A 20,309-nucleotide genomic window follows, 5' to 3' on the forward strand; every position below is an offset into this window, starting at 1 on the left:
TCCAACCATTACATACCATGTCAACACCTTCCTCTTGGTACACTGACCAGGCAGTACCATACAGACTGATGGTCCAACCATTACATACCTTGTCAACACCTCCCTCCTGGTACACTGTCCAGGCAATACCATACAAACTAATGGTCCAACCATTACATACCTTGTCAACACCTCCCTCCTGGTACACTGACCAGGCAGTACCATACAGACTGAAGGTCCAACCATTACATACCTTGTTAACACCTCCCTCCTTGTACACTGACCAGGCAGTACCATACAGACTGATCGTCCAACCATTACATACCTTGTTAACACCTCCCTCCTTGTACACTGACCAGGCAGTACCATACAGACTGATCGTCCAACCATTACATACCTTGTTAACACCTCCCTCCTGGTACACTGTCCAGGCAGTACCATACAGACTAATGGTCCAACCATTACATACCATGTCAACACCTCCCTCCGTGTACACTGACCAGGCAGTACCATACAGACTGATGGTCTGACCATTACATACCTTGTCAACACCTCCCTCCTGGTACACTTTCCAGTTAATTCCGTCCAGGCTGTAGCTGATGGTAAAGCTTGTTATCCATCTCTCGAGTCCATATCTTCCCTGTGTTGCAACTTTGGTGACTATCACAAGTCGCTTCAGATCAATCTGTATCCGTTCACCAGATGCAAATCCTTGTGCTATCCAGGCTCCTAAACCCACGAATAGGTTCAAGCGTGCGTGCTTTCCCATAGACATATAGTCGTAATAAGAGCTTTGGGTGATTTGGTCGTCTTTGATTCTGCCATCTTCCATCCCAAGAGCTCGAGCTTTCTCTGTTAAGATTACATTGAGCCTCATCAGTATAATTCAATGCATCACGAGTTAAATGCCTTTGTTATTACATTTCCATTAGAATGTTAGTACTATTTAAATATACAAATTGACTCGTCGGCCTTCAATTTAGAAAATAATTTATTATGTTTATGTCATACTTATGATGTCGCAATTCTCTCCGATAAATCCATCATCGCAGACACACGTGTAGGTATCGTCGAGCTTGCTGGTGTGACATGTTCCATTCTTACACGGCTTGTGCTCACATGCGCTCTGCAAAATATACAATTGTGTAATATTATTATACAACGACGGCTTTTACAACGAGATTGGAAAAAAAGTATGCGGCTCGGTTGTGGTTGGGTTGAAAACGTCTGAAATGTTTCAGACAGAACGCATTTTCAAGTGCTTCTACAGAATATTGAATGAAATTCCAGTGCTTTCTGCTGTCGTCGTCCATTTTGCCGTCGTCGTTTTTTCAAGGCCGCTGGTGGTTACAGCATTTTGATGTCATTTTTCGCCTAAAGTCTTGACTGAAATCACTTTTCCGTTGTAAAAACAAAACAAAAAATGGACCTAACTTTGTTTGAGCCTCTATCCTCATAAGCATAAGCATAAAAAAAAAAAAAAAAAAAAAAAAAAAACTATTCAGTTCGGTCAGCGTCGATTACACATTCCTCTGTTACGTATTCCAGGCTCGTTATTATGTCCGGTCGCTGCCTATAACAACATGATTCGCCTGGTACCCGCTTCTGCACGCAAACCGCTGTTTTTATTGCTTGGTCATTCAGGCCCGTTTGCTTTGACGAAGTCCCGTTTTGTTACCGCATTTCGTCTGGCGCTTTGCTCAGTGGGGGTTGCTCATGCTGACTCATATCGGGGTCACTCATTTCGACGCGGCTGTGCCTCTTGGGCGTTTAACCACGGAGTACCAGGGGAATTGATACAGTTGTATGGTGGTTGGGCTAGTGACTCTTACAAATTGTATTTAGAATTTAGTAATCAATCACAATTGGCGCTTGCTTCCCAGCTACGTGCTTCCATTCAGGCCAGTAGTTAGGCCTTCTGCACTGTTTTGTTGTTTGGCCGGTGGTTTGGTGGCAGAGAGGTTTATTATTATTATTTTAGTTTTTCATTTATCAGTTTGTAGTGATTTTATAATAAACTTCTCTTATGCCAAACACAAAACAGTGTCAGTGGTTTATGTTGGGTTGAGGAATTTACCCCCCTTTGGGCACCTAGCTTAAAGGGATTAATTGCTCAAGCCAGCATATTGTATTTCAGTTATCTCTAGTCTTGATTGCTAGCACACGTTCACAGCTTCCCTCTATAATTCTTTGTTCTTTTCAACGTTTATATATCAAGCTCATATTTTTCCCGCCCTCCCACCCTGGGCTTTGTGTGAAGGGTGGCAGAGAGGTTTATTATTATTATTTTAGTTTTTCATTTATCAGTTTGTAGTGATTTTATAATAAACTTCTCTTATGCCAAACACAAAACAGTGTCAGTGGTTTATGTTGGGTTGAGGAATTTGAACTGAATTATTTCACAAAATTGTTGGTCAAAACTTAGAGGATGTCTTTTTTGGTGGTTCTGTATTTCTGGAGAATTAAAAGCGTTGTGTGGAATACAAAATGGAGCTAAGGGTCGGTCCCTATCGTGAAATACCGTGACCTCGGTCTTGAAAATACTGACCTCGGCCTTCAATAAAATAGTACAAGACAGTAATTGTTTCCTGCCCAAAAATAGTTAAAAGTAGCGTGCACGATCCTGGCTTTTGTTGATCGAAAACGTAAAATTACAAAACGCAAAATTAAAAATAAGAAATATAGACGTTTATTTACTTATTTACATTCTCTATAACAGATCATTTTTAAAAAGCGCTCCGTTAATCCATTCAAGATGAAATGCAATACTCAAAAAAATGTTTTTTCAATAATTTGTCTATAGACTTATATTTGTCTCCTGATTACAAAAATGTGTTTCTTTTTAAAATCGAACGAATATTAAATATTTTATGGATTTTTCCTTATTTTTCTCGGCTTGACCCCGAAAAACACTACAAAATTTGAACCAAGTATCGCTACCTGCAGCGCGAAAAATATATAAACAGCGCAGAAACACAACAACACCACAGGAGGCAACCAGGATATGTGATCTCAATATCATTTTAATCTTAGCTTAATCCAGTTAAAAAAGAATATTTGACAAATTTTCTCAAATATAGCCTCGCATCCATCATTTTGCACGATCGTCAAACCGACAAATTGAGGCCTTAAAAGTCGCATCTGGTACATTGCTCTATCAAAAATGGTCATTTTTCCTGAAAGGACAGTCACTTACTTGCCTAGAATCTGAAATAAAATTTTGGGGATAATAAAATCCGGAGCGCTGAGAGCGCCAAGAAGATACCACACTTCACAGGTTATTGACCTTTCAAACTTGGGCCAACTGTGACACCAACATCTGAATTGGCAGGGAAATTTGGCTTTTGCCGACGCTCCCACCTCGAAACAACGCTGAAAACAAATTTCAGGACCAATAAATATGTGTGTTATCACTTGCATTCTTCGTTGTGCGAGATGATTTAGGCAAAACACGTATTTGAATGAGTATTTGAATAGATTATAACTAGTCTTGCGTAATGTTTGTGTCCAAACAATTCGTAACATAGATAAAAACAACAAATTAAGTGGTATCGAATTTTCCTCACCTCAGCTTGGGAAAGTACTTGATAGGCATCGTTTTTTTATCAATGCTTGTTCCTCTACAAACGAATAAAATCCCTTTTAACTCGCTTCGGCTTGCGATCTCGGAATGTTTTTCATGGTGCTTCCACGTGACCGTCAGTGCACACAGGAGTCCCAAAGTTTCTCAAACACAATGCAAAAAAAGAGAGAAAACAGAAAGAGCCCCTCGTCAAAAAATCTGATTTCTTATTTTGGAATAGAATAAAATAAATAATGTCCAACCGTAAGGATTGCTTGAAATTGTAAGCCATCGAAGTTATCGAATGATGGATTTTATTTCAATGCGGAGCGGAAGTTACACATCTTGTTTGAAATTGAAAGTTGGTAATAAACAGAAGTTTTTCATACCAGTACCAGGTACGTTCTATGAGTGTTTATACACTGGTTTCTTCTTGCTGTCCGTTTTGCACAGTTTTAGTGAGAATATGGCTTTTTGCTCATACTCTCAGTTCGTAGGCGGGGAGTGTTGCGCTAGTCAAAACAACCCTGGTATAGTGCGGTGCCTGAAAATCACAAACTGCACACAAGACATCAAGAAGCATCTCCGTTCCTTAGGGGTGAGAGATTCACCAAAGCTGGTTCTGGCCGGTGCAGGTAAAACATTTTTAACATTGACGCACTATGAATAACCACAAAATATCACAATAGTTTGAAAGCCCCAAAAATTAATGTATATGTCACAGAGGAAATCATTCTGTACAGTACACAATCAGATCTACATGGAAGAATCCAGCGCTCTATGGGGGGATCTGGCTTTTGCGCTGTCCACGGGGTATCTGGCTCTAGCGCTTCCCACCGTGATATCTGGCTTTAGCTCTGTCGATAAGGAAATCTGGTTTTGGCGCTGTCCACGGGGGGATCTTGCTCTGGCACTGTCCACGTGGGGATCTTGCTCTGGCGCTCTCCACGGGGGTTTCTTGCTGTGGCGCTGTCCACGTGGGGATTAGGCTCTGGTGCTGTCCACGTGGGGATCTGGCTTTTGCGCTGTCCATGGGGTATCTGGCTCTGGCTCTGTCCACCGTGATATCTGGCTCTGCCTTTGTCAATAAGGAAATCTGGTTCTGGCGCTGTCCACGGGGGGTCTTGCTCTGGCGCTGTCCACGGGAGTTTCTTGCTGTGCCGCTGCCCACGGCGCGATCTTGCTCTTGCGCTGTCCACGGGGGGGGGGGGGGGGGGGGTCTTGCTCTGGCGCTGTCCATGGGGGTTTCTTGCTGTGCCGCTGCCCACGGCGCGATCTTGCTCTGGCGCTGTCCACGGGGGGATCTTGCTCTGGCGCTGTCCATGGGGGTTTCTTGCTGTGGCGCTGTACCACGGGGGATCTGGCTCTGGCGCTGTCCACGGGGGGATCTGGCTCTTGCAATGTCCACGGGGGTATCTGGCTCTGGCTCTGTCAACAAGGAAATCTTGCTCTGGCGCTGTCCACGGGGGGATCTTGCTCTGGGACTGTCCATGGGGGTTTCTTGCTGTGGCGCTGTACCACGGGGGATCTGGCTCTGGCGCTGTCCACGGGGGGATCTGGCTCTTGCAATGTCCACGGGGGTATCTGGCTCTGGCTCTGTCAACAAGGAAATCTTGATCAGGCGCCGTCCACGGGGGGATCTTGCTCTGGGACTGTCCATGGGGGGACCGGCTTTGGCGCTATCCACGGGGGGATATGGTTCGGGAGCTGTCCACGGGGGTATGGTTCGGAGGTTTTCGCTCTGGCGCTGTCCACGGGGGGATCTGACTCTGGCGCTGTAAACAGGAAAATCTGGATCTGGCGCTGTCCACGGGATATCTGGATCTTGCGCTGTCCACGGATATCCCACTTTCCGCTTAGCGCGGCTCCGGTGACTGGCCAAAATACTAGGCAGCAGCAGTTTTTACGATTACTGCGCCATCTGATGCGCCATGTGCATTGCGGTGGCTTGGGCAGATAGGGAGCTTTGTGTATTTTCCTTCAGGGTCAAACAAACCTGGACAGCAAATCAAACTGTATGTTATAAAAAGTGGTTATTCATGAGCGTCAATGTTAAAATTGTTTTACCTGCACTGGCCAGAAGCAGCTTTGCTTCGTAATTTAGCGATAAAACGGAGATGCTTCTTGATATCTTGAGTGCAGTTTGTGATATTCACGCACTGCACTATATCAGGGTTGTCTTGACTAGCGAAACACGCCCCGCCTACGAACTGAGAGTATGAGCAAAAAGCCATATTCATTAAAACTGTGCAAAACGGACAGCAAGAAGAAACCACTGTATAAAAACTCATAGAACGTACCTGGTACTGGTATAAAAAATCTATCTGTTTATTGCCACATGTCAATTTCACACGAATAAAATCCATCATCCGATAACTTCAGTGGCTTACAATTTCAAACAATCCTTACAGTTGGACATTATTTATTTTATTCTATTCCAAAATAAGGAATCAGATTTTTTGATTGGTTGCTATTTCTCTTTTCTCTCTTTTTTTTTTGCATTGTGTTAGAGAAACTTTGGGATTCCTGTGTGCACTGCCGGTCACGTGGAAGCACCATGAAAAACATTCCGAGATCGCAAGCCGTTTTTATGCGTTTGTAGAGGAACAAGCATTGATAAAAAACGATGCCTATCAAGAACTTTCCCAAGCTGAGGTGAGGAAAATTTAAAACCACTCAACTTGTTGTTTTGATCTATGTTACGGATTCTTTGGACACAAAAATTACGCAAGACTAGTTATAATCCATTCAAATAATTACTCAAATACGTGTTTTTTTTAATCATCTCGCACAACAAAGAATGCAAGTAATAACACACATATTTATTGGTCCTCAAATTTGTTTTCAGCGTTGTATCGATGAGGGAGCTTCTGCAAAAGCCAAATTTCCCTGCGAATTCAGCAGTTGGTGTCATAGTTAGCCCAAGTTGGAAGGTCAAAAACCTGTGAAGTGTTGTATCTTCTTGGCGCTCTCAGCGCTCCGGATTTTATTATCCCCAAAATTTTATTTCAGATTCTAGGCAAGTAAGTGACTATCTTTTCAGGAAAAATGACCATTTTTGATAGAGCAATGTACTAGATGCGACTTTTAAGGCCTCAATTTGTCGGTTTAACGATCGTTCAAAATGATGGATGCGAGGCTATATTTGAGAAAATCTGTCAAATATTCTATTTTAACTGGATTAAGCCGAGATTAAAATAATATTAAGAGCATATATCCTGTGGTGTTGTTGTGTTTCTGCGCTGTTTATTTTTCGCGCTGCAGGTAGCGATACTTGGTTCAAATTTTGTAGTGTTTTTCGGGGTCAAGCCGAGAAAAATAAGGAAAAATCCATAAAATATTTAATATTTGTTCGATTTATAAAAGAAACACATTTTTGTAATCCGGAGACAAATATAAGTCTATAGACAAATTATTGAAAAATCATTTTTTTAGTATTGCATTTCATCTTGAATGGATTAGCGGAGCGCTTCTTAAAAATACATTGGATACCTTGAAATAATTTCGTACCTTTATTTCGTAATGGTCTGAGGTAGAGTTTGGCTGGTACTTCTCGTCTTGGCAGCTGTACTTATCGACAGACAGTAACTCGCACCAAAACTTCAAGCTCGAGTCAGCAATGGCCCCCACGTTGACAGACAAACACTCCAAGACGTCAAGACACCTCATCCAGCAAGAAAGAGCATCATCGCCTGTGAAACTACGAGAGATGATCGGCCCTTCCAGATACGAAGAGCTGTTCTTAATGAAGTTACCGAAAGAAAAGTCAAATTCCGAGTTTCTTTGCTTCCCTTTAGAAGTCCCTATATAAAAAGTGAAACGGAGAATTTGTAGGAATGACATGCCGACCAATCTTTAAAATGATATGTTTTGGAGGAACTTCTTATTTTGATTTAAAAGCTATCGTTAATTATTAATTCGTCGCTGCTTTGATTCGCTAAGTAGAAGTATTTGTTTTCTAACAAGTTTATTATCTTGTTATTTCTGTTAAACAAACTTTAAGATTTGTTTATCGTTTAATGAAGTTACCGAAAGAAAAGTCAAATTCGGAATTTCTTTGCTTCCCTCTAGAAGTTGTCCCTTTTGTTATGAAGGGCAGAAGCCAAGATAAAAATGATATAATGTTTTTTTAGGAACTTCTTATTTGGGTTTAAAAGCTTTTGTTAATTATTTATTCGTCTCGGGGTGTTTGGATACAGGGGGGTAGTTTGGGTGGATATCCACCCCCCCCCCCTTTTTGAGTTAATAAAAACAACTGAAAAGTCACTTTGTTTGAAGAAAATATATGTGTGAGGGAAGGGATGTACTGTCCATGTGCCTTTGACTGCTTGACTTTGTTGACGCGACAAATCCAATTCAGCGTGAAGTAGTTAGATTTATTTAACCTACCAAGAGCCACTGGATCAGATATAAGCCATCTATCCGGCCATAATCCACCCCCTATTTTGAAATCCGCCTCTGGTCTCTGGTTTGATTTGTGAGGAACTTCATTTTGGGTTTGAAAGATTTCGTTACTTATTAATTAGTATCTGCTTTGATTCGCTGAGTAAGATTATTTGTTTAAAAAAGGTTTATTGTTTAAAAAGTTACCGAAAGAAAAGTAAAATTCCAAGTTTCTAGTCCCTTCTGTTATGAAGGGAAGATAATATGATTTTGATATACTTCTTATTTATTTAAAAACTTTTGTTAATTATTAATTCGTCTCTGTTTGAATGATGGACTGAGAATGATTATTCGTTTTCTAAAACAGTTTATTGTCTTTTGTTATTTGTGTCGAACAAACTTTAAGTTTTGTTCGTGATAGACTTCGAATATTGATCTTAAGAATTTCGTGAATAAATAATTATTCGGTACTTTTCTAAATGATTTACTGTGTCATTAGGAACAATTCGCCGTCAAATGTTTTCTGATCTCCCCCGTTACTTTTCGATTTATTTGCTGCTTTCGCAAACTTTCAAATCATTGTTTATTCAAATTTGGGAAGCGTGATCATGATAACATCAAATCTTATTGCTTTTCAATAGATTTTTTTCAATTTTATCCATCTGGATCTTGTTTTAATTGTACAACTTTTTTGTTTTTGCGTTATGCCTTGGGTGTCCAATTAACTTGGAACCACTTTCTTTTGACTTACAAAGAAATTTGTTTGTTTCATGTTCAGTAAAAACCCGCGAGTAAAAACCTTCACTTTTCAAGGTTAACAAGCCTTAAGGGGCAGCGTTATGGTACTGCGCATGTCTGGAGTCGGTGTTTATTGTAGGCTTTTGAGGGGCCGTCCACACTAACACGCATTCGTTTGAATCCGTATTTTTGATACGTTCAGGCATTCCGTCCACACTAACACGGGAATCCGGATACTCTGTCGAAAGTGAATCAAAATATATCCATATACTTTGGTCCGTTGTGTAGACGGTCGAATCCGTGTCAAATTGAAAACGATGACGTCATCTCGCAGGCTCGTCTGCTTCTATGAGCATGCGCATAAAAGAAATTACGTCACGCCGTACCGTGTTAGTGTGGACGACTGCATCAAAGCGAAAACCCTGCGAAAACGATAGTGTGGACGCAAATCAAGTGATCCGCTTTCGGCAAAACGAATCCGGATACTTTTGAATATCCGTGCTAGTGTGATCGACCCGCGCGATAAAACATGACGTAACAGCATTTCGACATCAGTTGGTAATGTTTATTATTACAATCCTAACATGACTTCGATTTTTACAACATGCACCCATCACCTTATTTTGATGCGGAATTATTACCAAGGTCGGATAAGGACGAAAATGAAGAAGTTAAACGTTTCACAATTCATTTTAGTGTTGAGTTTAGAGCTTTTGCAATATGTGAATTCTTTTTTATAACATGAGCACTTTTAAGCGAACTTTTAATTCTCTTTATACAACAAGATCTGTTTCTAGTGAAATGTGAATTCTCTTTTATATCATGAGCGCTTTTAAGCGAACTTTTAATTCTCTTTATACAACATGATCTGTTTTGAGCGAAATGTGAATTCTCTTTTATAACATGAGCACTATTAAAAGAACTTTTAATTATTTTCTACAACATGATCTGTTTCTAGCGAACTGTGCATCCTCTTTCTCAGCCCCTATTCCTAGTGTGTACTGTGAATTGCCTCTAATACATAATCCCTATCCCATGAACTGTGCATCTTTTTATTTTGTGCGCTTCATCTGTAATTCTTGTCCTTCAACAGTGTCTATAAGAATAATATATTTAAATTCATATAATTAGAAAACAAACTGTTTTTAATACGATAATAATTGATGCAATTTTATCCGTTAAATTTCTTCTTGAATTAGTGAACTGGTTGTTTAATCATTTGATAGTTTAATATGCCATTAATCGGCTCCTCCTGGCATAAGAAAGAACACACTTATAATATCCCAATCATGATAATCCTGCCATACCCCACACCCCACCTTGTAGATTAATGGACAGAACACAATTAGTCCGCGTCATAACCATACACTTCCATTCTCAGTGCACACCAGAAGTAGCACGTGACGGTAGTGATCCTCAGGAGTTTTGTCTTGATTGGTTGAGAAAGGACAGTATCTACCACCTGGTGACGATGGGTTACACCTACAACTTGGAATACCTGGTGAAAAACATTACAGTACATGTTACTCATCAAGTGCTTCAAGTCCATCCAGGCCCTGGTTCTATGTCTGATGGTCCGACTACCAACCTCCATCCTGTAACACTTTCAAGGTTGTAAGCATGTTGACTAATGGTCTGACCAATACCTTGTCACATCTTCCTCCTGGTACACTGTCCAGGCAGTACCATACGGACTGATAGTCCAACCATTACATACCTTGTCAACACCTCCCCTCTTGGTACACTGTCCAGGCAGTACCATACAGACTGATGGTCCAACCATTACATACCTTGTCAACACCTCCCTCTTGGTACACTGTCCAGGCAGTACCATACAGACTGATGGTCCAACCATTACATACCTTGTCAACACCTCCCTCTTGGTACACTGACCAGGCAGTACCATACAGACTGATCGTCCAACCATTACATACCTTGTCAACACCTCCCTCCTGGTACACTGTCCAGGCAGTACCATACAGACTGATGGTCCGACCATTACATACCATGTCAACACCTCCCCTCTTGGTACACTGACCAGGCAGTACCATACAGACTGATGGTCCAACCATTACATACTTTGTCAACACCTCCCTCCTGGTACACTGACCAGGCAGTACCATACAGACTGATGGTCTGACCATTACATACCTTGTTAACACCTCCCTCCTGGTACACTGACCAGGCAGTACCATACAGACTGATCGTCCAACCATTACATACCTTGTCAACACCTCCCTCCTGGTACACTGTCCAGGCAGTACCATACAGACTGATGGTCCGACCATTACATACCATGTCAACACCTCCCCTCTTGGTACACTGACCAGGCAGTACCATACAGACTGATGGTCCAACCATTACATACTTTGTCAACACCTCCCTCCTGGTACACTGACCAGGCAGTACCATACAGACTGATGGTCTGACCATTACATACTTTGTCAACACCTCCCTCCTGGTACACTGACCAGGCAGTACCATACAGACTGATGGTCTGACCATTACATACCTTATCAACACCTCCCTCTTGGTACACTGACCAGGCAGTACCATACAGACTGATGGTCTGGCCACTACATACCTTGGGTACACCTCCCTCCTGGTACACTGACCAGGCAGTACCATACAGACTGATGGTCCAACCATTACATACCTTATCAACACCTCCCTCCTGGTACACTGTCCAGGCAGTACCATACAGACTGATGGTCTGGCCATTACATACCTTGGGTACACCTCCCTCCTGGTACACTGACCAGGCAGTACCATACAGACTGATGGTCCAACCATTACATACCTTATCAACACCTCCCTCCTGGTACACTGACCAGTTAGTTCCGTCAAGACTGTAGCTGATCGTAAAGCTTGTGATCCATAGGTCGAATCTGGAACTTCCCTGTGTTTGCACTTTGGTGACTATCACAAGTCGCTTCAGGTCAATCTGTATCCATTTCTCAGGGTCAGATCCGTGTGCTAACCAGGCTCCATGGGTGGTTGAACTCGCGACTAGGTTCAAGCGTGAGTGCTTTCCCATATACATATAGCTGTAATAAGAGCTCTGGGTGATTTGGTCGTCTTTGATTCTGCCATCTTCCATCCCAAGAGCTCGAGCTTCCTCTGTTAAGATTACATTGAGCCTCATCAGTATAATTCAATTCATCACGAGTTAAATGCCTCTGTTATTACATTTCCATTAGAATGTTAGTACTATTGAAATATACAAATTGACTCGTCGGCCTTCAATTTAGAAAATAATTTATTATGTTTATGTCATACTTATGTCGCAATTCTCTCCGATAAATCCATCATGGCAGACACACGTGTAGGTATCGTCGAGCTTGCTGGTGTGACATGTTCCATTATTACACGGCTTGTGCTCACATGCGCTCTGCAACATGTACAATTGTGGAAAGAGCCTGTCAGGAATATTATTATACAACTACGGCTTTGACAACGAGATTGACAAAAAAAGTATGCGGCTCGGTTGTGGTTGGGTTGAAAACAGCTGAAATGTTTCAGACAGGACGCATTTTCACGTGCTTCTACGGAATATTGAATGAAATTCCATTGTTTTCTGCTGTCGTCGTCCATGTTGCCGTCGTCGTTTCTTCAAGGTCGCTGGTGGTTACAGCATTTTGATGTCATTTTGCGTCTAAAGTCTTGACTGAAATCACTTTTCATTGTAAAAAAATGGACCGAATTTTGTTTGAGCCTTTATCCTTTATCAATCGACTCAGAACTTAGCATAGATATTCCCTGATAAATTTCTGTAATGACATGAAAAATCATCCTCGGGGACCCAGGGCGATGCAGGGAACCGAATCGATATTACGCACAAAGACGAAATAGACGTCTCCCCTCTCCTTTCTTTCGTCTTCTCGCGTACTCTCGCTTCTGGTCTCCGAGTTGCCCTGGGTCCCCTAGGATGAGGAAAAATTACCGAATAACGTTACAGCGCATCCTGAACAACAGTCACGTAACCGAGATCCGTCTCGTTGCCTGCCTGTTCCAGCGGAGAGCAATAGGTATGTAGGAATAGTATGGCCGGGCGCGGGGAATGGGAACAAAGGTTGGGGAGGGAGGAGTTTCTTTCCCATTCTTCCAATTCAATGTGCGGTTTTAATCTTATCTCGCTTTCTATTTCCACGGAAATCTTTCCCACGAATTTGTATATTTTGTTGTTGATAGCACGCTGTGATGTCATCTGTAGATTCTTAAAGAACAGTGTGTTGTAATTTGTGACTGCAAATTTAAACAATTTAGCAATGATGAAATTCTTCTTTCTAGTTGGCTTTGATTTTTTCAATAAATCGGCTTTTAGTTTGGAATTATAATCAAGTTAGTGCATTACGGCGCTATTTTTGATATGTTTGCTGCATTATAAAATGTTCTGCAGATTCGTATGATATTGTATTTTTCAGTAGCCAGCTTTGCTCTTGTGAAAACTGTAAATCTTCCCAAATGAGTAGTAAACTAATACATTGTACGGAGACCCCTTAATAAACGAGGCAGAATTCCTAAATAGAAATGGATAACTAATCTTAAGTCATGTTATTTACTCATGATTATTTACTGATTACTGATGTAGTAAATTTAATCGTGCCATGGAACTGTCATTTTCTGCTTGTTGCTGTATTTCTCAAGGAAGCTAAATTATTCAACAGATAACAAAACAACACACAAAAACAGAGTTGGGCTACCAGGTGATTTCCTGAACCGAAGGGACGTAAAAGAACCACTGGGGACGCAATAAACCCTCTGGCAGTGACCACCCCCAGTGTCAGTGCTTTCTAACCGAGGGCCATATGTTAGAAAACTGTATATTCGGTTAAATATGCTACCCTCGATAAACAAAGATTACAAAGCACATCTTAAATAATTCATAAATCCAAGTATTAAATTTCAGTTCAGTGTAAATTAAACTTTTTTTGTCAATATAACTAAGGCATACTAAACTGTGTAAAGCATAAGTATTTTTACTTCATTCAAACTTTTTTTAAATAATTTTCAATCTTGCTCGTGCAGTTTACCCAGCTTAGCCCCGATTTCAAAACCTCTAAATAGCAATAAATATACAAGACTAGTACAGTGATTTTTTTATCCTGCCCAAAAAATAGTTAAAAGCAGCGTGCATAGATCCTGGCTTTTGTTGATCGAAAACGTAACATAACAAAACGCAAAATTGAAAATACGAAATATAGACTTTTATTGACTTATTTACTTGCTCTGTAACAGATCATTTTTAAAATACATTGGATACTTTGAAATAATGTCGTACCTTCATTTCATAATGGTCTGAGGTGGAGTTGGGCTGGTACTTCTCGTCTGGGCAGCTGTACTTATCGACAGAAAGTAACTCGCACCAAAACTTCAAGCTCACGCCAGCAATGGCCGCCACATTGACAGACAAACACTCCAAGACGTCAAGACACCTCATCCAGCAAGAAAGAGCATCGCCTTCGAAACTACGAGAGATGATCGCCCCTTCCAGATACGAAGAGCTGTTCTTAATGAAGTTACCGAAAGAAAAGTCAAATTCCGAGTTTCTTTGCTTCCCTTTAGAAGTTCCTTCTATTAAGAAGGGCAGGAAAGCCAAGATAAAGAAAATATAAAAAGTGAAACGTAGAATTTGCAGGAATAACATGCCGACCAATTTCTAAGAAAATATGTTTTTGAGAAACTTCTTATTTCGATTTAAAAGCTTTCGTTAATTGTTAATATGTCGCTGCTTTGAATGATTCGCTGAGAATGATAATTTGTTTTCAAAAAAGTTTATTGTCTTGTTATTTGTGTCGAACAAACCTTAAGATGTTCGTGATAGACTCCGTATATTGATCTTAAGCATTTCGTGAATAATTAATTCGTCGGTACTTTTCTGAATGATTCACTGTCTCATTAGGAACAATTCGCCGTCAACTGTTTTTGATCTCCCCCGTTAGTTTTCACATTATTTGGGCTTTCGCAAACTTTTAAATCATTGTTTATTCAAGTATGGGATTCGTGATCATGATAACATCAATTCTTATTTTATTGTTTTTTAAGATATATATTTCAATTTTATCCATCTGGATTTTGATTTAATTTTACAACTTTTTTGTTTTCGCATTATGCCGTGGGTGTCCAAATTCCTTGGCAAAACTGTCTTTTAAGCAAGTTCCTACTTCAACCAATAGATTCTTGCATAGCTCTGCAACTGTGTCACTATAATATGGTGATTTAATAAAATATGAACCTGCTTTTGTTATCTAGGCTTACTTTTTTCTTGTTTTTAGTTGGTGTAAATGACAAATTTTAGGCTGACAGGTTCTTAATTTTCAGGTCTTACTCGCGGGTTTTTACTGTTGCCTTAACACACGTAAACTAAAACTCAAGCTTATTAAATTCCTAAATTTTAAGTTTAATCCTTTAGGATGCCACCCGAGTTTTGTTTTTCCAATTCGTTTTGAAGTTAGATGATCGATTATTTTATTTTTCCTTCTTATACCGATCTGGTTGGGAGATCCTCTGCTGTGTGTCTCAAGAAGGCCAATCACGTCGCCATTGCTCTCGCTCAATGGCTAATTGGATCACTGAGGAACTTTCAATCAAATATAGTACCAATAAAGTATCAGACTTTATTTGTGGATGGTTATTTTGAAGTTGAAATTTTTGCAAATAAACCATTGTATTTTCAATAAATAACAAAGGAGAAATTGATCGATATTCTTTAAGTTTATTTTTAATTTATTCATGACGACCCTTATTATCTCGCACCACAATATTCCCTGTAAACTCCTTTACAGCTTTAAGATTCTACGGTCACACGGGGACGTAAATTGCTTACAACGTATCACATATTCAAGTATCTAACTCCTTAGGGTTGTGTCTCCCGCGTCAGTCGTATCTGTTGTATGAAAATATCACGTTGCGCGCCTTTAATGGGAAACATGGTGTCAAAAACCACGCTGGGCTTTAGATGTAAACATGCGCTGCGCACTATTTTATTTGTATGGATAGGTTGTGCAATAAAGTGAAGTAAAGTAAAAAAATAATGTGAGAAGGCGAACAAATTTTCTTTTACTGGCTGTTCAACAAAGGAAATTTATTTGTATAAAGAGCTTGGAGAAGACAAGTGACCCCTGAAAAATATGATAGCTTATTTCTGATTGTTTTTTCTTCTTTTTTCCTTTCACTTATTTCAGAAAACGATTCAGCCAAATCTTTTTTAATAGTGTCTTATATTCCTATTTCTCTTGAGTCTGGAAAACTTGTGTGATCCTTTTTTTTACCCTCTAAACGTTACTGTGTAGTGTTCGTGACAAAAGCTGATTTAGTATCCAAGTTCCCGTGGTTAACCCATGCTACTTCTAATCAATCTTCCAGCTAGCAACTCTCCCAGCCATGTGAACGCGGCCTAATGGCGCTATGTGCCCTCGGTCTGGTGACGGGAGACTCGGCGCTAGCAGGGACTGCACTCGGGGAACTGATAAAGCTTGGAGGAGAAGGTATCACAATATTTTGACAAAGTACAAACACTTTGGAGTTGGTTGTTTAAAATCAACATTTGGAACACGTATTTGAAGAACTCAAGTCACATAAGCCCCCCTCCTTCCTTAAAGTCCCCCCCCCCACCCTCAAGATTATAAAGCACCTAGCGTGACACAATACCAGGACTATCAACGTGTATTTAATGTTTATATCAACGAGTCCCTTTTTTTTTTCGTGTAAATATAAACAAACGGCACAGAAGCCATATACCGGGAATACGCCTCTCTCTACATAAGCCTCCTTTCTTCGGGACGAAAGATAACCACGTAGAACTTTTTGCAGTATTAAAATGAAAATTTAAACTAAAATTTTGCTGTAAACGTCAAATGTATTTCTATAACTTAATCCAAAGCACAATGTATAGTGTATGGCAGCCTCTTCTTCGGAAAAAAGAAAGCCACGTGTTCTTTTAGCAGTTTTTAACCCAAACACAATGTATAGTGTAGTGAGTATATTACTTGTGTTGTTATCACCTTACTATTTCGAATTGCTATTATCTCTAGGTAATAAAGACCTGCATTACGAGATCTGCTATCTTTTCTCAAGATTCTACACTCTTCAGGTGTGTATCTAAGGATTAAGTGTTAAGATTTATTGCGGTTGTTGTATCCTCTCGTGTGATTTTCATTACCTACCCTGCTTGCTCAAAAATTTAACCTTGAATACCCCTTTTTAAACACTTTTTTTAGAAACGTTCGAAGAAACCTCAGTGTGGTAAATGATTTGCACTGGTTGGAACCCTCGAACGCATTCTCTTACACACACAGGAGAAAAGCCACATCAGTGTCCACAATGTGGTAAATGCACAAACTGGACACCTACAAAAAACTTTTTTTTTAGAAGATCTCCGACAACCTATCATTTCATAAAAGGCAGAAGGTAGAGTAAAAAAGGTAAAAGGTGTCTGAAAACCATTTGATATTAACCCCCTGCCGCTTTTTCCACAGGGTGACCCTCGCCTCGGTCTTCGTCATATTGTCAAGGCTGTCCATCGGTAAGACCACGTGACACTAGCAAAGATAAAGTGACACTTGTTAAAGCCCGCGGCAGCATGAAGCTATAGGGCTGGAATTATTCAAGTTACCAATACGTTTTTCTATCGTCAAGATAGCGCCATCCATTCTTCGTACAATTTGCAACAGTTGGACCTTAGAGGTTATTCGACCTTTTTACAGTACGTTTTCGTGTCATGTGTTAAGGCACCCGGACCGTGCGGAATTATGGGATCAGCTGGCGGCCTTTATTGTACAAGTCTGTCCTGACGATCTGCAGGTAAGTCTCACGGGATTTATGCGCATGGTTTGAGATTTCTGGCCCTGCTGGGGTAAGGATTGTCGACAGTGTTTTCGAGCCTAATGAAAGTATTGAGGGTGGCCCTGTCAGCCGCCACTTCATCCTAGCATAGTTATGGGGAACATTATAAAAGCAGAAGCCACCATTTCTTCCTAGCATAGTTATGGGGAACATTAAAAAGGCAGAAGCCGCCACTTCTTCATCCTAGCATAGTTATGGGGAACATTAAAGAGGCAGTAGCCGCCACTTCTTCATCCTAGCATAGTTATGGGGAACATCAAAAAGGCAGTAGCCGCCACTTCTTCATCCTAGCATAGTTATGGGGAACATCAAAAAGGCAGTAGCCGCCTTTTCTTTATCCTAGCATAGTTATAGGGAACATTTAAAAGGCAGAAGTTAGTATGATTTCACTCTGGGTGCCAGAGGCTAAGCTTGTCTAGCTTTCCAACACATATTGTAGCTACCCTAGCTCATTGCACCTTTTTAGTGGATGGTTTCTAGGTTTATTAAAACTAATAACAATACAAATTTATCTGGATTTGCTTGCAGGTAGCTATGGCTATTCGAGGCCAACAGAGCTTTACATCATTACACCAGTTACATTACAATATAAAAGACAATAATGCAGCATCTTTGATCAATTGCTCAGTGCGAGATACTCTGTCACTTTGCCAAATTTCATAGATGTTTTACAAATCTTTGTTACATCAAACTTCATGTAGCCCATCAAATATGGTAAGGGTAAGTGTCTAGGACACACTATATTGGTGGCTACATGAAGTTCCAACCTTTTTTTCCACAGACAAACCGCACTTTATATCCTGCGAGTATCTTGGGTTCAGGCACACTACCCACCACAGGCGACCCGCACCTCGACGCTTCAAATCTAACATCGCGTTCAACATACGCTCTGCGTGCTTCCCAGAAGGCTCTGCGCATGTACCCTGGACACGTGACCAACTGGGCTGTTTTTGTGTCTGCTGTAACTGCCAATGGTATTGCAGTAGAGAGCGTGACTAGAGAGAAAGGTTTACACCGCCTGGCTCTGAAGCTATCAAGATATGTCAGTGCTAAAGGTACCATAGACACGCGGGGTTGTCGTTCGACCTTCTTTAGAAGCAGATTAACCGACAGACGTAGGGACAGGGAATTCAAAAGGTTGGAGTATTATGTTGGACTTTTCCCTAAAAACTGTGTGAGTGATTTCGCCGACATTCGCTTCGTCTGAGCGACTCTTTCTTCAGACGCAGACCACGTCACATGCATGCAATGTTTATATTTACACCTATTCCGAATAACTTTGCACTCGGAAATCATTGTATCGTAACCCGCAGCGCTTCATGGGTGAAAATAAATGGCTGAATCCTGGTATCTCAAAGCCATGCAAATATTCACAGGAACATAAACAAGAATTCTACTTCTTCTGAAGCCTGGGAATATTTTTATTTACGCTTATTTGCTCATTTATTTGATACCCACGAAGCACTGCGGGTTACGATTCATGGAACTCTTGAGTGCAACCTTATTTAAAATAGGCGTATATTAGATAGATATTAGACAGATATATATATATAGGAAGACAATTCGAACGGCCAGACGGATTGGCAGACACACGAGTGAACAGATAAACGGACAAACAGACACATAGACATACAGATGATGGAATAAACCAATGGAAAGAGGGATGGATCGAGAAACGGAAGAATGTGGAGAACCACTTTGACCTTATTCCCTCTCTTCATTCAGCTTCTCAAGAAAAAGACGATCTCCTACAGAGCCTCGGTACCAGGCCCTCAGGGTCACACGCGTCGCTTGCTGACGCTGTCTACAAGTGGACCCTGCTTCACACGGGCTACTGCTTGCTGAACTGCGGGCTCATGCAGGAAGCTTTGCAGCACTGTGAACAAGTAGGTGGCGCTTTTTATAGTTTTTATACTTTTGCAGTCACTTCTTTTGCCTCTTCCGATTGAAGGTAAGAATTAACAGGAGTCACCTGTTCTGTTATTGTAATATTGTTCTGTTACACATGACAAGTATGTACTGTCAATTGTAACAATTTATATCTTCAATTGTACTATTGTATTTCGTTGTGTCTTGTACTATTCCATTTTGCTGTGTCTTAATTCTTGTAGAATTGTTAAGGTATAATTGGACGTTTTCCAGACTCGATTTCCTGTACGAAAGCAAATCTTTGCCAGGTCCTGGTCTGTTTACAGCCGTCTAACTGCTATTTTGTATTAAATAGCTGCATTCCATGCCCTTGATCCTAAAATATTTTGCTTATCGTAAAACGAAAAGTTCAAAAGTTGCAATAGATGGCAACAAACTCACACCTTCCAAAGCCTCTCTTTCGTGCTCAAATTGCAGCTTAGACTGAAGATTTAGTTGAAACAACAGACACTTTCCCATTTAAACCTCAGGTCCTTGCTGCATATAGCGATGTTCCTCAGCTATCAACAGATGTTCACTTCCTCAAGGCTCAAGTATTACTGCAGATGGGGGACTCGCTGGAGACTGTGCTAAACTCGCTCCAGGCCTCCGTGCTGTCGAGTCCACACCACTCTGCGCATGCGTGGCAGGTAGGAAAGCCATAAACGCTGTCTTTGTCAGCCGCCATCAGTTTATCCTAGCAAAATATCCATTTCAATCGGCTAATTTGGAGAAGCTATTGGACTATTTTCTATTGAATTTAGTAAATGAATTATAAAACTGTGTTTTGGATGGTCATCACAAGATTTCATCAAATGTAATTTAATAATTTCAAAATTGATTAGAATGTTTGAATATCTAGGGCTTTTTGATTGGTAAAAACCGTGTGGTTGGT

The 20,309-nt window shown here is 40.6% G+C and overlaps 3 protein-coding genes and 3 long non-coding RNA genes across 6 annotated transcripts; 3 read left to right on the plus strand and 3 right to left on the minus strand.

Annotated features, from left to right (window-relative positions):
• Positions 1-979: 979 nt before the first annotated feature.
• On the minus strand, positions 980-7,384 carry LOC125563109 (slit homolog 1 protein-like). Its single transcript, XM_048727930.1, has 2 exons — positions 7,052-7,384; positions 980-1,105 (listed from the first exon to the last, which is right to left on the minus strand). Exons 1-2 carry the CDS (start codon positions 7,382-7,384, stop codon positions 980-982), a joined length of 459 nt encoding a protein of 152 aa, XP_048583887.1.
• On the minus strand, positions 3,045-3,671 carry LOC125563197. Its single transcript, XR_007308211.1, has 2 exons — positions 3,546-3,671; positions 3,045-3,351 (listed from the first exon to the last, which is right to left on the minus strand). It is a non-coding gene; the product is annotated as an uncharacterized LOC125563197 (long non-coding RNA).
• On the plus strand, positions 5,879-6,755 carry LOC125563198. The gene is made up of 2 exons (XR_007308212.1): positions 5,879-6,196; positions 6,390-6,755. It is a non-coding gene; the product is annotated as an uncharacterized LOC125563198 (long non-coding RNA).
• A 1,821-nt stretch (positions 7,385-9,205) lies between the features above and the next one.
• LOC125563201 lies at positions 9,206-10,044 on the minus strand. Its single transcript, XR_007308215.1, has 2 exons — positions 9,982-10,044; positions 9,206-9,758 (listed from the first exon to the last, which is right to left on the minus strand). It is a non-coding gene; the product is annotated as an uncharacterized LOC125563201 (long non-coding RNA).
• Positions 10,045-15,933: 5,889 nt separating this feature from the next.
• LOC125563110 lies at positions 15,934-18,169 on the plus strand. The gene is made up of 5 exons (XM_048727931.1): positions 15,934-16,149; positions 16,696-16,754; positions 17,140-17,186; positions 17,392-17,464; positions 18,035-18,169. Exons 1-5 carry the CDS (start codon positions 16,062-16,064, stop codon positions 18,167-18,169), a joined length of 402 nt encoding a protein of 133 aa, XP_048583888.1. The 5' UTR covers positions 15,934-16,061.
• A 76-nt stretch (positions 18,170-18,245) lies between these two features.
• Positions 18,246-19,626, plus strand: LOC125563111. Its single transcript, XM_048727932.1, has 3 exons — positions 18,246-18,561; positions 19,232-19,392; positions 19,618-19,626. Exons 1-3 carry the CDS (start codon positions 18,261-18,263, stop codon positions 19,624-19,626), a joined length of 471 nt encoding a protein of 156 aa, XP_048583889.1. The 5' UTR covers positions 18,246-18,260.
• The last annotated feature ends 683 nt before the right edge of the window (positions 19,627-20,309 follow it).

This window comes from Nematostella vectensis, chromosome 5 (genome assembly GCF_932526225.1).
Source record: "Nematostella vectensis chromosome 5, jaNemVect1.1, whole genome shotgun sequence".
Lineage (NCBI taxonomy): Eukaryota > Metazoa > Cnidaria > Anthozoa > Actiniaria > Edwardsiidae > Nematostella > Nematostella vectensis.